Source organism: Engraulis encrasicolus, chromosome 21 (assembly GCF_034702125.1).
Source record: "Engraulis encrasicolus isolate BLACKSEA-1 chromosome 21, IST_EnEncr_1.0, whole genome shotgun sequence".
Classification (NCBI taxonomy): Eukaryota; Metazoa; Chordata; class Actinopteri; order Clupeiformes; family Engraulidae; genus Engraulis; species Engraulis encrasicolus.
The window spans coordinates 47,783,884-47,804,289 of record NC_085877.1 but is presented as its reverse complement, the minus strand read 5'-3'; the positions used below and the strand labels follow the sequence as shown (position 1 = coordinate 47,804,289).

Sequence of the window (20,406 nt, the reverse complement as noted above, 5' to 3'; positions counted from 1 at the left end):
CATAAAGGTTGCACCTCCTCTCTCCAGTGCAAAGGGTGCGACATCAAATGGAAATAATTCTATATAATTATATAAAGAGGATTAAAATGCAGCAGAACATTTGATAGATACAGTAGATGAAAGGTAAAAAAGCTGCACTCCCAGATCAGTTTCTTGCACTTTTAATACTGGGTTAGCATGGCAGACAGACAGACGTTTCAGCCTAAGCCTTCTTCGGCGTCTTTTAAAATTTGCTGTTTGCTCGCACCCAAAGACCTTGTAAGAAACTTTTCGGAGTTGAGCGCATTTTCTCTACTAAAAGACTGTAGATGAAAGCTCACTGCTTGGATGAGTCCACTCTGTGGATTTGTGTGGGTTCTGCAGCAATCATATTATACAGTCAGAAAGACAAGACAGTTAAAATTAAATGAAGTATGAAACAGGGTTTCTTCTTCATTAACAAATTCAAGCACTTTTCAACCACCTTCAAGCACCAAATTTTCAGTTTTCCATCACCTTAAATAGGTCGTGGGAAGGGCATGTGCTGCTCCTCCCCCAGAACATTTTGTGGGTTTTAGATGCAATTTCCTGCATTAAAGTGAAGTGAAAGCCCATTGGGAAACTCCAACTCCCATTGTCATTGTGACACAGCACTCCACAGCACACAAGTGAACACTGCACACAACGAAATTGCATTTATGCCTCACCCGTGCAAGGGGGCAGCCCTCAGTGGTGCCCCATGGGGAGCAGTGCGGTGGGACAGTACCATGCTCAGGGTACCTCAGTCATGGAGGAGGAGAGCACTGGTTGATTACTCCCCCCACCAACCTGGCGGGTCGGGAGTCGAAGCGGCAACCTCTGGGATGCAAGTCTGACGCCTTAACCGCTCACCCACGACTGCCCTACAATTCTAATTCTAATCAATTTTAGGCTGTCGAATGGCAAATCCCATCTGACATCTCACTCCCTCAGATTTTTGATGTACCTGAACAATCTATTTCTATTATTTGGCTTACTGAATTTGATTTGACACAAATTTCAAGCATTTTCAAGCACTTCACCAAACATTCAAGCATTTTCACAACCTTGAAAACACTTAATTGAAATTCAAGCATTTTCAAGGAATTCAAGCACCAGTGGGAACCCTGATGAAATGTGAAATGGCAGCCGATTTACAGGGTCAGGTTAAAAATCAGGGGTGATGGTGAAAAAAAATCCTGAGCCTGAACTTTTTCCCCTGCTCTAACGACAAGATACAGCATAGTGACGCAACGTAGGCCTATATGACACATTATTCAAACATTTAATAGCCTGTGTATGACCACTATTCAAGCCGGATAGAAGAAAACCCTGAACCTGTAACACTTTCTGAGATAAGAATAACCGAATGCCTAATTAATGTTTTTATTTTTTCAAACTCTGCCAAGCAGGGGCGCAACTACTCTTTTCTGGGGGGGTATGCAAGAACTATTTTGGTGTCCCCCTTCCCAAAAAAAACACTTAATTATTTGGCGCCCTCAAACGTCCTCTTTGGCGCCCCCCTGCAACGCATACTGTGCATATACTGTAGTTGCGCCCCTGCTGCCAAGGCCACATTTCACAACAAAATCACAGTCATAATTCCAACCCAAGATAACCCATATCCATTCTGCATTTGACTTCATTCGATTCAGCACTATTTAGACAGCAACTTTAAGCAACAGTTCAGTGAATTTCATTATGCTGTTGTATTGCTCACGCTAACCTTGACTTGTCAGTACCTGGTGATGCCACACTTTTCGGCTAAGCCCTTTCCGAGATATGAGCTATTCTGATGGGGGCAGCGTTTGTTTACATTTTCCAAAAAGTGAACATAGGCCTACTCCAAATATTTTCCCAAAAGGTACCGCTGTTTGCTAGTTGTCTGCTGATGTTGTATAACCTTTCGGATGTTTTTGGGAATAATTTTTTTTTTAATTAATGTAAACAAAGCGCCGTCCCCATTACAATGACCAAGATCTCGGAAAAGGCTGAAGAAAAAAAAAAACCTCAGGTACTGACAGGTCCAGGGTAGTGCGAGCATTTCAACTGCATGTTGAAATTGACTGAACTGGCCCTTTAAGCAACAGCCCACCCCACCCCAATTGTTGATTTTCATATACTGTATTTGCAGTGTTTCCAAGCATTATTCATGAATGTGCATATCATTTCTTCAGTGTTTACAGTACTTAAATGTATTGGTATGAATGTTTTAGCATTGTTAAGCACAATCACTGGAAGTAAATGGGCGCATTAGCATCAAGCCACAAGTCCTTGAGTGCATTAAAAAGACAAAGACACAATACCGGCAGTGTAATTTTGAGCTTTATTCACATAAACTCAAGACCCAAATGGATAAAGTCTTATGCCAAATAAAATGTACACAGACCAAAAAAGGATTACAATGACCTACTACAGTACCAAAAAAAACATTTACAAAATTAAACAAGGAAAAAATTAATAAAAACAAAACCAGCTTCTTTGAAGCCATGTTTTAAAAACCACCCCAGGCAGGAACGAGTAAATGCAAAAAGCGAAGGGCAATGGGCATAGTACAAGTCAAATTCAAGATGGGAAGAGGGGGAATCATAGAGGTAGAAAATAACACTAGAGGTGACCCCGCCCCCCTTCTGATGGCAATCTGTGGCGGCCATTATCTGTGGGTAGGTCTGATAAATGAAAATGAATGGAGAGGGAGGCTCACCGCTGTCAAAAAATGACTTAATAATGTGAAAATGTCCATCAACACACTCTACAAGGACAATAGTTGAAGTGTGTTGCTAAATATGTACAGAATTAATATAATTTGATTTTTAGATGTATTTCATCAACTCATATGATTTAAGTAGATATTTATCCTGACATTTCAAATCTGGTCTTTGATTAATGGGTTACTTCATATTCACACAGTTTTAGTCCATTTTTTAACAGAGGTGGGCGTGTTCTCCATTGACTTGAATTGACTGAAGGTGCCTACACTACCTACAGACAATGGGAGGCGCCATGTGCCACTTCCCAGTGCTGTCGTGAATGGCCATGTCCACTCTAGTGTTATTTTCTACCTCTATGGGGGGAGTACAGGGGACACTACACGGCTACACAACCAGACAATAAAAGCCAAAACAAGAAATACAAAAAAGGAGAGAGATCCACCACGTCCAGCTCACACCGTCCTGGTATTCCAAGAACTTGGACAAGTGGTGAACCTGACTTAGTTAACCTAACATGAAGTGGCGAACCTGCTAATAAATAGCCCACAGGTGTCATTGAGTTAAAGGGGTATGCCACTATTTTGGAGCTTAATACAGTTAAAATCATTGGCTGGGGTTTATAAAGTGGTTTACAATGCTACACGGATCCATTGACTTTCACTAGCTTAGCGACATATTCCCTCTTTTAACTTGTCTTAAAGCAAGACAACACTTAACATGAAAAATAAGACGCGTTACCACCTTTATAAACCCCAGCCAACGATTTTAACTGTATTAAGCTCCAAAATAGTGGCATACCCCTTTAAGAAGAGAACTTAAGTCTCTTCTATCGAATCAGTGATTCTCAAACTGTGAGCCCTGAAAAGTATGAGGGTCTTAAAATCGGTTTCTAAAAATAAAAACAATGAGTCACTGCTGACCATTTGAACTGTACTCTTTCATTGTGTCATAGGTGGGCCCCCAACGTTTCATGGAAGCCCGAAGTTGAAAATAGATAGAGGGGCCACACAGTGTCATGCGTCATTTCGTTAAGCAAATGATGACTTGGGCTCTTGAATTAAGACGATTGACCACTTAACTCAATGTTAACTTAACCAGGTTCAGCACTGAGCCAGGTTGTTGGAACACACGCTTGAGTCCTGAGAGAGAGAGCGTGACTTGGACATGGATGCGGATATCGCGGAGAGGAGACGGGCCGTGGGGAGTTATACCGTCTTCTGCTGGCCCTTCTTGCCGATCAGAGACTTGTGGATGTGAGGGATGACACCTGGAGAGGGGAAGAGAACACAATGGAGATATTAGCAACGTAATGCCAAATACAAAATGTGGTTACATTACACTGAGCTGACGCTGGAGCAATGTGGGGTTAGATCAGGGGTGATGGTGAAAAAAAATCCTGAGCCTGAACTTTTTCCCCTGCTCTAACGACGACGACAAGATACTGCATAGTGACGTAACGTAGGCCAATTGACACGTTATTCAAATATTTAATAGCCTGTGTATGACCATTACTCAAGCCTGATAGAAGAGGGAAACCCTGAGCCTGTAACACATTCTGAGATAAGAATAACCTAATGGCTAAATATTATCAATGTTTTTATATTTTTTCAAACTCTGTCAAGCCTGAAATCAGGCATGGAGCTTGAATACTATCAGCCCTGGGTTAGATGCTCAAGGGCACTTCAGCCACAGAGGGAGAGGAGGTGTGGACCATGGCAAGGGTGGGATTTGAACCGGCAACCCTCTAACCTCAAGTCCACCTCCCCACCAGCAATGGCAGCCTTTACACATTTCGTAGATCTATCCCCAATGCAGCAATTGTGTTTGGCTTGAGTTAGAATGTAATGAATTGCTATTAAAACGGTGAGATGCTCAGATTTGCCCCTGAAGAAAGCAGTGCATTCATGCAATCATGATTCATGGTGATGTTCCCTTTGGCACCTTTCGGATATGATGGGGCGCGGTAAGAAGCACTAGTAAACAAAGCAGACATCTGCTCCTGTGGTGCAATCTACTAAGTAAATAGACATAGTAACCATACAATATTACTAGAGGTGCACCGAAATGAAAAATTGTGGCCGAAAACGAAAAATAAATCACTTGGCCGAATACCGAAACCGAATATTACAGTTCAGTCAAGTGATCAAAAGTTAGGTTTTTCACCATTTTAGAATATTGCTGAAATCTACAGTTTACAGTATATGTTTTGACATGTTTTTGAAAGAAAATAAATGTGTATTTGATGTCTTCAAATGTTAGAGTAGAACTGAAATTAGTTTAATTAATGCCCATTTTCAATTCATTTTCTATTCGGCCGTTCAATTGGCTTTCGGACGAAAACCGAAAGTGTCTTACATTTTCTGCAGCCGAATTTTCGTTGCACCTCTAAATATTACAACTGACCTCGACCACTAGGCTACTGCCCTAAAAAGGCAAAGTGCTGGAACATTGAAACTGAGAAACAAAAAAAGAAGTCCTCAAAACCTTGGCATTTGGTAAGATATTGTACTTACAGCAACTTTGGCATAGCCATTCTCGAAAAAGGGACACATTTGGACCATAAGGCTAAGTCACATAACATAAAGGAAGAGTAATAAGGACCATTCCCAGTCCAAACTCTTTGACCCTTTTGGCGTAATGTGTAGTTCAGCCTACTGCCCTATTCCTTTAACTGGGCAGAGTAGCCCCAATGAAATAACCCCTCTGAACATGCATACAAAACAGAAGATGACAAAAACAAGGTAGGAAAAAGAAGTGTATGCAGTCGTCCCAACTCGGGTTTTTTTTTTTTTTTTTTTTTTTTTACATAATGTGTGTAGTTCAGTCTCCTGCACTTGGCCTTTACTGGGCAGAGTAGCCTAGGGATGCACCGATACCACTTTTTTGAAAACCGATACAAGTACGAGTATATTAATGTGTATACTTGCTGATACAGAGTACCGATACCGATACCTTTTACCACCAAAATACAATGAAAATAAATCATGGCCTTGTTTATTATTGTATATTTCCATGTAGATTTAAATGTTAGTAAATGTATGAGGTGGCACTTTTTTCCATGCTGCTTTCAAGTCCACAGAATGTGACAAGATTTTGCATTGTTTTGAGTAATAGTAGTACTCATAGCGGGTATCGGCAAGTGCTTGACGAGTACGAGTATAATGAGCAGTATCGGCTACCGATACCAGTATCGGTGCATCCCTAGAGTAGCCCCAATGAAATACCCCCTCTGAACATGCAGACGAAGGAGGGGGATAAAAGATAACAAAAACAAAGGTAGAGAAGGGGGAAAAAAGCATGAATCATACCTCCTCCGGCGATGGTCGCCTTGATGAGAGAGTCCAACTCCTCGTCTCCTCGGATGGCGAGCTGCAAGTGGCGAGGGGTGATACGCTTCACCTTCAGATCCTTGGACGCGTTTCCTGCCAACTCAAGCACCTGGCAACCGCCACACACACACACAAAAAAACATCCCATAGTTAAAACACACTCGCCTGATGCAATGCAGAAACATGATTGTGTCATTTCCAGGGCACTAAGTGAAAAGACTCCGCGTTTCCTGCCAACACAAGCACCTGGCAACCACCACACCAAAAAGCATCCCATAATGAAAATCAGAAACGTCTGATGCAATGCCGAATTATCAGCATATCGTTTTAGACTCTCAATCAATGTATTTACTTTATTCACTTTATAACTCAAGCACCTGGCAACCACCACACCAAAAAGCATCCTATAATTAAAACAAACTCGCCTGATGCAATATGGAATAATCAGCATATCGTTTTAGATTCTCATTCATTCATCCATCCGTGGCACTTTCACAACTCAAGCACCTGGCCCTACCACACAAAAAACCCCATAGATAAAACAAAAAACGTCTGATGCAATGCGTTAAGGAAATGTAATCATGTCTTTTTAGAGTCTCATTCATTCATTCATTCATTCATTCATGCAGGGCATTTTGGTGAAAAGTCAATAGGGACTGAGGATCACCACCACCCACGCTACTTCACTCCGCTTGAATTGATCCCCATGCAAAAAGCGGGAAAACGGAAGGGGTTGGGAGTCAACTTGACTAACTTGCTTTGGCTATTGTTTGATAAGATCCCATACATACCTCGGCCGTCAGGTATTCGAGGATAGCCGCGCTGTAGACCGCTGCCGTGGCTCCGACCCTGCCGTGGCTGGTCGTTCTGGACTTCAGGTGTCTGTGGATACGACCCACCGGGAACTGCACAACACACAAGCAACCAGACAGGGCGCCAAAAATCAACAACAAACCACAACACTGGTTTTTGACCCATTATTAGTGGCAGAATCATCGGTAAAATGGCACAAATCTATTGCGCATAGTGTGAGACAACATTTCCATGAGTATGCGGTGCTAAGAAGGCCTAAAAGTTGTTATAAATATTGCATTAGATGCAGGCAGGTGAATGCTGGCTTGGTGCCGGGGAGTTAGCATGGTTGCTAGCTGGCATGGCACCGTAGGCGCGCTTTTATACAGCGATAGACAACTGACCTGGAGACCGGCTCTCTGTGAGCGCGAAACGGCCTTTGTCCTCGCCTTTCCAGAGTCCTTTCCAGCTTTGCCGCCAGCCTAGAGTAGGGAAACGCAGAGTTAAGGAAAACACGGTTATGGTTAACAAAATACGTTTGTGCGATGAGTGTGGCTACTGTGGCAAATAACTATCATCCTGAAAAGATGCTAACGTAACATTAGCTTTCTGATAACGTTGAGGGCTGTCTGACGACCCCCGTGTAGCCGTGTTTGAGATTTTGTTTAATCGTGTAAAGCAACGTAGAGTTTTTACAATTCATACCTCAACCAGAATAAGTGCATACTAAACCGGAGAAAACCAACATTAGGTGAAGACTTACCATTTTTATCCTTTAGAGGCAAGAACCAAAATCCTGCGAGACGGTAATTCAAACGAGTCTTTCGCCTGATTTGAACTGGTTATCCCGCCTTCTGTCGAAATATATTTGGAGGGTTGAACATCCGGGTATTCTCTGCCCGAAAAGAACAAATGATTTCACGACACCGTCTGCCCCTGGTGAATGTCAGCCAATCAGAGCCGTCTATCGTACAACAGGGCGGGCCGTACGGCAGTTTTTTTCCCACTGACCGCTGGGTATTGTATTTTAATTGTAAAGCAACGCAACTAACCCCCCGTGACAAAAACAGGCATGCATCTAAATCCACAACCAAATGAGTTTTCTATAGGCTAGCCTATTGAAAGCTCGCTCCAGATAAGATTTAAGTGGTACAACTGAGAAACACTTTTGGTTGGCTGTAATAAGCTTGGCTATACGCCTACCTTCAGGTAGAACATTCAGGGACCCATTTGGCTAAATAAATAAATACATAGGCCTAAATAAATATCATTAATTTCAAATGAAGCTAGCATTCAGCCTACTCGTGATGACATTACAATTCTCTTAGCAGATGTTACTCATACACCTCACGCACATAATCAAAATCTTCAAAGACAACTTTCTATCATGGCAACACGTTATGTTAGACAAGTAGGCCCAAGGATGGATTTACTGCAAGGGCCTACCGGGCCCAGGCCCAGGGGCCCAAGAGTCCAGAGGGCCCTGAAGCCCAATCCTCTAAATTTCCATTCTCATGTTGTGTAAAATCACACTTTTAACAACTCTATTTTCACATATTTTCAGGGGAAAAACACTTGAATGTCCAACAATATAGGGTCTCTAACATCTGGAGGGGGCCCTTTCTTGTTATCTGGCCCAGGGGCCCATGGAGTCATGATCCGTCCCTGAGTAGGCCAAGTCTATTATAGTCGAGAATACAATATGCTGGTCAGATTTTTTATTGTTTGCTTTTGGCCGAGATAATACATAAGTCCATAATCTGTAGGCTTTGACTTTGCAATAAGGATAGGCCTATATATCGTATATTGTTTATTTGCACATGTCACACACACACACACACACACACACACACACACACACACACACACACACACACACACCCACACACACACACACACACACACACACACACACACACACACACAGAGAGAGAGAGAGAGAGAGAGAGAGAGAGAGAGAGAGAGAGAGAGAGAGAGCAAGAAAGACACACACACACACACACACACACACACACACACACACACACACTTACACACACAGAACACCTCTTGGGCTAATGGGTGTGTGAACGTTCAGTTACAGTGGGAACAATAGACAGACAGCCGGGCCCATCCCCCGATCAACGGGAGAGACATTTTCACATATTCAGTGTATGACCTGGGCCTAAAAGAGGTGCAGGGCATTTTCATTCATGTACAACAGCTGAAATAGGCTCTGGTGACCAGTGTTGCAAGATGTGTCTGACCACCCAAAAGGTTCTCAAAAACCGTCTAAATGTGCTAAATTCCGCCCAAATTCAACAAATTACATTGACTTCTATGGGCCCAAAACGGCTGAAAAAAAGTCAAATGGCCAATTTTTCCCATTTTTAGCCGCAGACGCTCATCCCAAGTAGCCCAATTGGGCGGGCACCCGCCCAATCTGGCAACCATGCTGGTGACATGTTATCATTCAGGATTCAACACACAGTGACACAGGGCTATGTCCTACTCGTCATTATAAAAAGTCCCCACGACCATTACTTTTTATAGACCTATATTTATAGGCCTTTATATATTTTGTAACTGACTGATCCACAGGGGGGCACACATGTATTCCTGGGCCTTTTTTTGTCCAAGTCCTGTGCGAGAATGAATACCAGCATATGCTCAATTTACTAGGGATGCACCGATACCACTTTTTTGAAAACCGATACAAGTACGACTACATTAATGTGTGTACTTGCCGATACCGAGTACCGATACCGATACCTTTTACCACCAAAATACAATGAAAATAAATGCATGGCCTTGTTTCTTTCCACCTGTGATATTTTTATTGTCCATTTCCATGTAGATTTAAATGTTGGTAAATGGATGAGGTGGCACTTTTTTCCATGCTGATTTCAAGTCCACAGAACATGACAAGATTTTGCATTGTTTTGAGTAATAGTAGTACTCATAGCTGGTATCGGCAAGTGCTTGACGAGTACGAGTACGAGTATAATGAGCAGTATCGGGAGCCGATACCGATACCAGTATCGGTATCGGTGCATCCCTACAATTTACTTTTGTGGTGCAACAAGGTGAGAGTGTGTGCAGTAGCCTACCTGTCAGTACAGTACATTGGCCTCAAGAGGGCAGCACACTCAACATCATTGCATTAAAAAAAACTAGACAGGATGCAAGGCACTCTTCTACAGTCATTGTGACACAGTGCTCCACAGCACCGAAGTGTTCACTGTACACTGCACACAACGATATTGCATTGCATGTCTCAACGGTGCCCCAAGGGAGCAGTGCGGCCGGACGGCACCATGCTCAGGGTACCTCAGTCATGGAGGAGGAGGATGGGGGAGAGCACTGGTTAATTACTCCCTCCACCAACCTGGCAGATCGGGAGTGGAACCGGCAACCTTTATTATATATCGTTTTGTTGTGAGGAGTTCCCTGGCATATCGTTTTATTTTTATTATTACAAAGAGCACCAAACTTGCAGTCGTGTAGTTAAACAATGGCCTCACTCTCAATAATGTGCACATATTTGCAATAGCCTACTTCTGGCTTAGCTTGGGAACAGCCCCTGTGCTGAACAAAGAAGTGACATTTTGTTTTGTTTTGTTTTAAAGGTTTGCACACTTTGGAAGTTTTTTCTTTTTTTTTCTCAGTTTCCTTCCTCGGATTCCTTAAGCTATCTGAGGAAATTCGAAAAGTTGAAACGTCATCATGCCTTTGAACGAATAAAGAGGGGAAAAAAACTTTAAAAAGAAGGATCTGTGCCAACCTATTTTCACATACTTGCAATACCCATTACTGTCCACACGGTGGCAGCAGATACATTCCATAAGCTCCCCTTTGAAATAGAGGCCTGTTGAACACTGGTACTCCTTGCAGGCATAGCATACATAGACAGACTGGGGTTGTTTTTAACACATGGAAAAACATTCAGTTACAGATCTGCTGTAAGTAGGTTATGCCTTCCCAGTGTATTATTTGTATGCTATGTAATGTCCCTGTGTGCATGTGCGTGTGCGTGTGCGTGTGCGTGTGCGTGTCTGCTGTGTGTGTGTGTGTGTGTGTGTGTGTGTGTGTGTGTGTGTGTGTGTGTGTGTGTGTGTGTGTGTGTGTGTGTGTGTGTGTGTGTGTGTGTGTGTGTGTGTGTGTGTGTGTGTGTGCAGGGCCGCTGACAGCTTTTGCTGGGCCCAGGACAAAAGTCATGTGAAAGGGCCCCCCATCCAATGCATACAATGTAATTAAAACCCAATTTTGGGCCCCCTGTCTCCCTGGGTCCGGGACAACTGACCCCTTCGTGTGTGTCCCCCCCCCCTGTCGGCTTCCCTCTGTGTGTGTGTGTGTGTGTGTGTGTGTGTGTGTGTGTGTGTGTGTGTGTGTGTGTGTGTGTGTGTGTGTGTGTGTGTGTATGTGTGTGTGTGTGTGTGTGTGTGTGTGTGTGTGTTTGTGTGTGCGTGTGTGTGTGCGCGCATGTGTGTGTGTGTGTGTGTGTGTGTGTGTGTGTGTGTGTGTGTGCGCGCATGTGTGTGTGTGTGTGTGTGTGTGTGTGTGTGTGTGTGTGTGTGTGTGTGTGTGTGTGTGTGTGTGTGTGTGTGTGTTAAGGGGGGTTAATGGCTAATGCTGTGAAAAGGGGGATCATCACGTCTCCTAACGACTTGACGTTTGCACGTTTTTCATTCCCATACTGCCGACTGTCCCATTAAGTCAGGGGTGGGGAACCTCTGTCTCGAGGGTCAGGGGTGGGGAACCTATGTCTCCAGGGCCACAGGGGTGGGGAACCTATGTCTCGAGGGTCAGGGGTGGGGAACCTCTGTCTCGAGGGCCAGGGGTGGGGAACCTCTGTCTCGAGGGCCAGGGGTGGGGAACCTCTGTCTCGAGGGTCAGGGGTGGGGAACCTCTGTCTCGAGGACCAGGGGTGGGGAACCTCTGTCTCCAGGGCCAGGGGTGGGGAACCTATGTCTCCAGGGCCAGGGGTGGGGAACCTATGTCTCCAGGGCCAGGGGTGGGGAACCTATGTCTCGAGGGCCAGGGGTGGGGAACCTATGTCTCGAGGGCCAGGGTTGGGGAACCTATGTCTCGAGGGCCAGGGGTCGGGAACCTCTGTCTCGAGGGCCAGGGGTGGGGAACCTATGTCTCCAGGGCCACAGGGGTGGGGAACCTCTGTCTCGAGGGCTAGGGGTGGGGAACCTATGTCTCGAGGGCCAGGGGTGGGGAACCTCTGTCTCGAGGGCCAGGGGTGGGGAACCTCTGTCTCGAGGGCCACAGGGGTGGGGAACCTATGTCTCGAGGGCCAGGGGTGGGGAACCTCTGTCTCGAGGGTCAGGGGTGGGGAACCTATGTCTCGAGTGCCAGGGGTGGGGAACTGTCTCGAGGGCCACAGGGGTGGGGAACCTATGTCTCGAGGGTCAGGGGTGGGGAACCTCTGTCTCGAGGGCCAGGGGTGGGGAACCTCTGTCTCGAGGGCCAGGGGTGGGGAACCTCTGTCTCGAGGGCCAGGGGTGGGGAACCTATGTCTCGAGGGCCAGGGGTGGGGAACCTATGTCTCGAGGGCCAGGGGTGGGGAACCTATGTCTCGAGGGCCAGGGGTGGGGAACCTCTGTCTCGAGGGCCGTTTGCGGCCCTTGAGGTCGTTTTATCCGGCCCCCGATATGATTTTAATGTTATGCAGCTGCACATGGAATATGATATATTTTGTAATGGAATCTTAGAAAATACATTTGCAATACAATTTAGTAATATTCAGGGGACCTAGAGAAGGTGAGGTCCATTCTAAAGTTGGCTGCCTTCAATATAGGCCTAAAGTGCATGGGGGAAATCCTGGTTTGTGTTCATACGGCCCTCGGAGGACTTTTACGGCCCTCAGATGAATTTGAAGTGGCCCCTCGATTGAAAAAGGTTCCCCACCCCTGTTTTAAGTGCTGGACCAGGGGTTCCCAAAACTTGGAGCCCACTTGAAATTTGACATAAATGTTCAGGGTCCAACAAATAAGAAGGAGCGGGAAAGGATCTGCACACTGCTTGCAAAAGACTAAATTTATTAGGAGCAACGTTTCCATCATAGATCTTCTTCAGGCATCTATATATCATAGAATATCATAGATATTCTTCAAGATCTATGATCGAAACGTTGCTCCTAATAAATGAAGTCTTTTGCAAGCAGTGTGCAGATCCTTTCCCACTCACATGTGACAGTTTTTTGATTTGGCACCTGCTGATGCTTTTTTGCTGGATGTGCGCACTTTCCACTACACTCCAACAAATAAGAAAAAATAATAATAAAAATATATTTTTTTAAATGTAAAGAAATATTTTAAAATAATTAATTATTAATTAAAATTATCAACATTTATTTTGATCACCCTGGATCTTCACTGATGAAGTTTATTTTTTGGAGCTTATTTTGCAGTGTGCAGACCTCCCTCCCTCAACTGTTTGACAATATTGTCTGGCATCTGCAAAAAGAAGCGGAAGCCCTACGCAACGCTCCTCCAGTCCTCGGCCGTCGGCGTTGGCATGTATTCTTCAACCAGGGCATCCCAGATGGCCCGGGCTACCTGGTTGACAATATTACACACCGTCTTCTTCCCCACACGGTAGCTGTTGGCAATCGTCTGGTAAGAGTCTCCCGTGGCCAAGAAGCGCAGGCATATATACTTTTTGAATCTTTTGAAAGTCGCTTTGGTTATACAGCGTCTGCCAAATGCAATGTAATGTAATGTGCGCCCAAAACTACAGGGCCCACCTCCGACCAATAAACAACACACATGAATAGTCAATATAACAAATATTATTTACAGTAGATTGTTCAGGAAATTATTTTAGGGCCCTTCGTGACCTTCCAGTGGGCCCTAGAAAAGCGAATTACAGGGTATTAGTTACAGTCCCGAGAGCAATTTATGGTTAGGTGCCTTGCTCAGGGGCACTCCAGCCATGGAGATCAAGTCAAGTCAAGTCGGTTTTATTGTGAATTTATTTACATGCGCTGGTCATACGAAAAATTGAAATTAGGTTTCTTACTTTCCCATGCAGACAGACATAGACTCTAGAATCTAGGTGTGGACATAGACAATTAGATATAGACAGTATACATTACACCTAGTACCTTTACAATGTATGATGTAGATGTAGGGAGGACAGGTGAGGGTGAGATTCCGTCGCCCTCTGATCTTAAAACCATCTCCCTAACCATTAGCTCACGATTCCCCCAATTTACAGTTTTTTGCTCCAGACACTCATTTTGTGGGTGCACGTTTAAGTGATACTGTCTCATTTTTTGGAAATAAGCTTATTTTACACTTCCCCTTGAGTAAGTAATAGAGTTTCACCGTTCTCTTGTATTCTCAGTGCAAATTTTACCTCCAAGCTAGCAGTTAACACTGAGTCCTATGAGACCGGCTGCCGGCTAACTGGTCTCATAGGACTCAATGTTAACTGCTAGCTTGGAAGTAAAATTAGCAGTGCCATACCCAGAGAATGGTTGAAAGTATAGGAGAATGGTAAAACTCAAGGGGAGGTGTAAAATAAGCTTATTTTCAGAAAATGGGACAGTATCACTTTAAGTATTACACAGTCCCAAACATACACTTCTTTCCAAAAGGGCAACGATGCAAAGCAGTTGACCAATGGAATAGGCAGGGTAAAAATGTTGACAAACAAACAAACAAACAAATAAAGTAAAGAGACAAACAAACAAACAGCCTGGCCATGAGGGCCCCAGGTGAATGGCATTTAGCATACCGAGAAGAAGAGGTGAACAATGCACAAGCCATGGTGAGTAAGACTGTGTGTGTGTGTGTGTGTGTGTGTGTGTGTGTGTGTGTGTGTGTGTGTGTGTGTGTGTGTGTGTGTGTGTGTGTGTGTGTGCGTGTGCGCGCATGTGTGTGTGTGTGTGTGTGTGTGTGTGTGTGTGTGTGTGTGTGTGTGTGTGCGCGTATGTGTGTGTGCGTGTGTATGTGGTATGTGCGTGTGAGTTAGGGGTGGGTATTGGCAAAGGGTTCACGATTCGATGCGCATCACGATACACATGCCACGATGCGATTCTATCACGATGCATTGCGATTCATGTACTACTGTGATGCATTGCGATATTTACTTCAGTAAATGTGTAAAATACAGCTTATTTGTCAGTTGCTGTGTAGCTTTCTTAAGTCAGTTCATTCTATTTAAGCATTCTATCATCTGGGAGAGAGCTTACATCACAACAGAAATATTACCTACTCTCTACTGAACAAAATAACCCGTGGCAAATCGAATGTTATTGTTATCAAATAATCAATTGTCATGAATCCATGCAGTATAATGAGAAAATAAGTATCACGATACCTTGTCATGAATCGATGCATTGTATCGTGAGAGTAAGTATCGCGATGCATCGATATGACGATTATTTTGCACACCCCTAGTGTGTGTGTGTGTGTGTGTGTGTGTGTGTCTGTGTGTCTGTGTGTGTCTGTGTGTGTAAGGGTGTGTGTGTAAGGCAGGAGTTATAATGACATTTAAGTCACTTGTGAGAATGGTAAACAAGATATTTGTGTGTGTGTGTGTGTGTGTGTGCGTGCGTGCGTGCATGTGTGCATGCATGTGTGCGTGCATGTGTGTGTGTGTGTGTAAGGCAAGAATTATAATGACATTTAAGTCACTTGTGAGAATGGTAAACAAGATATTTTTGTTTGTGTGTGTGTGTGTGTGTGTGTGCGTGCTTGCGTGCATGTGCGCGTGCATTCATGTGTCTGTGTGTGTGTGTGTGTGCGCGTGCATTCATGTGTCTGTGTGTGTGTGTGTGTGTGTGCACATACGTGTGTGTGGAACAGAGACAGATGATGGAGAGCGCGATAGCGCACGTTGTCACACACACACACGCCTTCTACTGTAGTAGCACACCCCTCTTTCTATTGGTCAACTGGTCAAGCCCCCCGGCCACACCTCTGAGGAAATAAATCACACACACACACACACACACAAAAACACACACACACACACACACACACACACACACACACACACACACACACACACACACACACACACACACACACACACACACACACACACACACTCCTCTGGCCAGCCCAAGAGCAGCTAAATGTGTTGTCTGGGCGAGCAGCCACGGTAACCATGGTAACGACCCCCGGTGCTGAATCAGGAATGGAGGTGTGGCATCAGGATACAAGCTGACCTCCTGGCACAGACACACACACACACACACACACACACACACACACACACACACACACACACACACACACACACACACACACTCACACTCACACTCACACTCACTCTCTCTCTCTCTCTCTCTCTCTCTCTCTCTCTCTCTCTCTCCCTCTCTCTCTCTGGGCAGGAGAACAATGTGCCACAAGGTGGGGAAGTGGAATGGCATCAGGACATTGGCACCTGCCCGAGAACATAGTGGGCAATGGAACACTACTGGGGCATTTCAAATGGCACCTGCCCCAGACACCACAAGGCAACAGAACACTACTGTACTGGGGCATTTCAAATGGCACCTGCCCCAGACACCACATGGCAACAGAACACTATTGGGCATTTAGAATGTCATGTCAGGGGCACGAAATAAGGCAGATGAATGGCATCAAATAAGAACCAGGAATTACTGAGCATTTAGAATGGCAATAGAACTCTACTGGGCATTTAGAATGGCAATAGAACTCTACTGGGCATTTAGAATGGCAATAGAACTCTGGGCATTTAGAATGGCAATAGAACTCTACTGGGCATTTAGAATGGCAATGGAACACTACTAGGCATTTAGAATGGCAAACAGAACACTACTGGGCATGTAGAATGGCAATGGAACACTACTGGGCATGTAGAATGGCAATAGAACTCTACTGGGCATGTAGAATGGCAATGGAACACTACTGGGCATGTAGAATGGCAATAGAACACTACAGTACTGGGCATGTATAATGGCAGGGGTACAAGACACCACACCTTGCCTCCTGGCACTACAAACAGGAGAGCAGAGGGGTATAATACTGTTGGGCATTGAGGATGGCAAGGGCATGAAAGGGCAGTTGAACATGGCATAAGACAGGCAATAGAATGCATTCAGAATGGGTCTGCCACTAGCGTCACCGACAAGGGCAACAGAACACTGCAGCCAATTGTTAAGGAAGCCAAGGTAGTGACATTGCATCAGAATAGGAGGACCTGCCTTACACTGACAGGAGAGCAGAATGATATAATACCATACCGTTGGGCATTGAGGAGGGCAGGGGTAGTGGAACATGGCATAACTTAAGACAGGCAATAGAATGTCATCAGAGCTGGTTTGCCACTATGGACAACGACAACAGAAGGCAGTTGTTAAAGGGACACTGTGTGAGATTTTTAGCTGTTTATTTCCAGAATTCATGCTGCCCATTCACTAATGTTACCTTTTTCATGAATACTTACGACCAGCATCAAATTCCAAGTATTCATTATGACTGGAAAAATTGCACTTTTCATACATGAAAAGGGGGATCTTCTCCATGGTCCGCCATTTTGAATTTCCAAAAATAGCCATTTTTAGCTGCAAAAATGACTGTACTTGGACCATACTAGAAAATAATTGTTTATTACTTAGTAAACTTTCATGTAAATATCAAATTTGGCAATAGGCAGCCCAGTTTCAATGAGCAGCATAGTTGCAGTACTTTTTTTGACCATTTCCTGCACAGTGTCCCTTTAAGACAGGCAATAGAATGTCATCAGAGCTGGTTTGCCACTATGGACAACAACAACAGAAGGCAGTTGTTAAAGGGACACTGTGTGAGATTTTTAGCTATCTATTTCCAGAATTCATGCTGCCCATTCACTAATGTTACCTTTTTCATGAATACTTACCACCAGCATCAAATTCCAAGTATTCATTATGACTGGAAAAATTGCACTTTTCATACATGAAAAGGGGGATCTTCTCCATGGTCCGCCATTTTGAATTTCCAAAAGTAGCCATTTTTAGCTGCAAAAATGACTGTACTTGGACCATACTAGAAAATATTTGTTTATTACTTAGTATACTTTCATGTAGAGATCAGATTTGGCAATAGGCAGCCCAGTTTCAATGAGCAGCATAGTTGCAGTACCTTTTTTGACCATTTCCTGCACAGTGTACCTTTAAGGAAGTCAAGGTAGTGGCATGGCATCAGAATAGCAGGAGGACCTGACTAAGCTGACAGGAGAGCAGACTGATATAATAGGATGGAAGAGAGACAATATATGATGCATCTGAACAAGATCTGGCCCTATAGGGAGAGGAGATCACAGTGATATAACACTACCGTTCAAAAGTTTGGGGTCACCTTCATTTTTCCAGTTATTTGTTTGCAATTCAAGTCGCAGACATCTTTTAAATAACTTGAAATGGAATAATGGAAAGTACTGAACGGCCACAAGTGAATAAATGTTTGTTTACCCTAAACTGGACAGAAGAGTGAAATCTAACCAAGCTTTTTCACCCATTTATTACATAAAAATATGTGTTTTAGTCAATTTTTCTACAGACCTTTCTTTGGTTTATCAGAGAATACATGAAACTGTTGGAAAGCTCAGTGTCTGCCCTTTCCAATGATAGGTGTATGACATTTGTTGAGTTGCCACCTCGTCCATAAATTCAAGTCAAAGTAACTGCATGATTTTCTAGCCATCAAACTGAACCTACTTATGAATGCACGATCCATTGTCTCAGTCATGTTTTAGTGTACAAGCCAGTGCCATACATTGTTGGAAAGTGTAGATTCTCCTCTTTCAAATGATATGTATATCATCCGGCATTGTATGGATCGACAGGAGCAGACATCAACTTTTGCATGCATGGGGCTCATAGAGCTCATTGGGAAATTCTGGACCTCATCTCATCCCGGGAATGAATTTGTAGAAACGCTACTGGCTATTATTAAATCCAAAAGTGTCACTTTGATTAGTACACCTCACTAGACACTACATTAGTAAAGATACACTTTGATTAGTCAAAAGTTAGTGGTACATTTTGGTCTATTTTATGCATCGTATTCCGATATCAAATTGCTTATTTGTTGCATGCATTAATTTCAGGTAACAATAACTCTATACACAGATTTTATACCTGAACAGAAATTAAAAAGCAACAAGCTAAACTGTCAGAAAGAAGTATTGTAGAGGAAAGTGTGGTGACCCCAAACATTTGACCGGTAGTGTAACACTGTAGGGCATTTTACTGCCGTCAACGACAAGGGCAACAGAACATTGAAGGCAGTTGTCAAGGAAGCCAAGGTGGTGGCATGGCATCAGAATAGCAGGAGGACCTGACTTACACCATGGACAGGAGAGCAGACTGATATAATACCATACCGTTGATGAGAACAGGACCTGATTTACGCTGACAGGAGAGCAGACTTGTATAATACAGTTGGGGATTTAGGATGGCAGAGAGACCATGTATGAGGCATCTGAACAAGATCTGGCCTTAGGGACAGGAGATCAGAGTGATATAACACTGTGGGGCATTTTAGAATGGAAGGGGCACAATGAAGGGTAGAGGAAGATGGCATTAGAGCTGGTCTGCACTAGCGTCAATGACAAGGGCAATAGAACACTGAGGGCAGTTGTTAAGGAAGCCAAGATAGTGGCATGGTATCAAAACAGGAGGACCTGACGTACGCTGACAGGAGAGCAGAGTGATATAATGCTGTAGGGCAGTGGTTCCCAAACGTTTTTCCCTGCGCACCCCCTTGTACATGTCAATGTTGTTCGCGCACCCCCTAAGCCAGGGATGTTAAACTCAGGCCTGGGGGCCAAATTTGGCCCGCGGAGCCATTTTATTCGGCCTGCGAGATCATTTGAAATGTGTATTACAGTTGGCCCACATACACCGTAACTGAATAGTATTAAGATTTGAACATGAAAATGCGTTTATCACAGAAATATGAGTGGGCCTAGGCCATTGAAACAGCTCACACTCAAATGCAACAGAATATGTGCAGGCATATTTGAACAAAGATGGGAATCTGTTTAAACATGAGCAATTTCAGTCCGTTTTTGTAAAAAAAAAAAAAAAGTATATATATTGAGTTTGGCCCGCGACTTCGCTCCAGATTTTCATTGTGGCCCTCTGAGTTTGACAGCCACTGCCCTAAGCGAATGTCTTGGTGCACTTATGGCCACTCAAATATGGCTTCACTGCACAAATCATTGCACATTATGCAGAGTCATTTAGGGAATCCTCATTTCCAATAGACTTGACGTTTCTTGAAGCATACAATTCTCCATACAATTAAAAGCTACTTAATTTCCGAATGCTGTATAAAATTACATAATCCGCCATTGCTCAATTCAGCTCGCGCACCCCCTCTTGGCAGGCCACGCACCCCCAGGGGTGCACGCACCCCAGTTTGGGAAACCCTGCTGTAGGGGATTTAAGATGGAAGGGGAATGCATCAGGCATCTGAACAAGATCTGGCACTGGGGACAGGAGATCACTGTAGGGCATTTTAGAATGGAAGGGGCACAATGAAGGGCAGTGGAACATGGCATCAGAACTGATCTGCCACTATGGACAAGGACACTGAGGGTAACAGAACACTGGAGGCAATTGTTAAGGA

At 44.1% G+C, this 20,406-nt stretch overlaps 1 protein-coding gene across 1 annotated transcript; it reads right to left on the bottom strand.

Moving 5' to 3' along the window:
• Positions 1-2,304: 2,304 nt before the first annotated feature.
• LOC134437261 (histone H2A.Z) lies at positions 2,305-7,708 on the bottom strand. The gene is made up of 5 exons (XM_063186754.1): positions 7,593-7,708; positions 7,234-7,311; positions 6,829-6,942; positions 6,017-6,146; positions 2,305-3,975 (listed from the first exon to the last, which is right to left on the bottom strand). Exons 1-5 carry the CDS (start codon positions 7,593-7,595, stop codon positions 3,914-3,916), a joined length of 387 nt encoding a protein of 128 aa, XP_063042824.1. The 5' UTR covers positions 7,596-7,708; the 3' UTR covers positions 2,305-3,913.
• Positions 7,709-20,406: the final 12,698 nt, after the last annotated feature.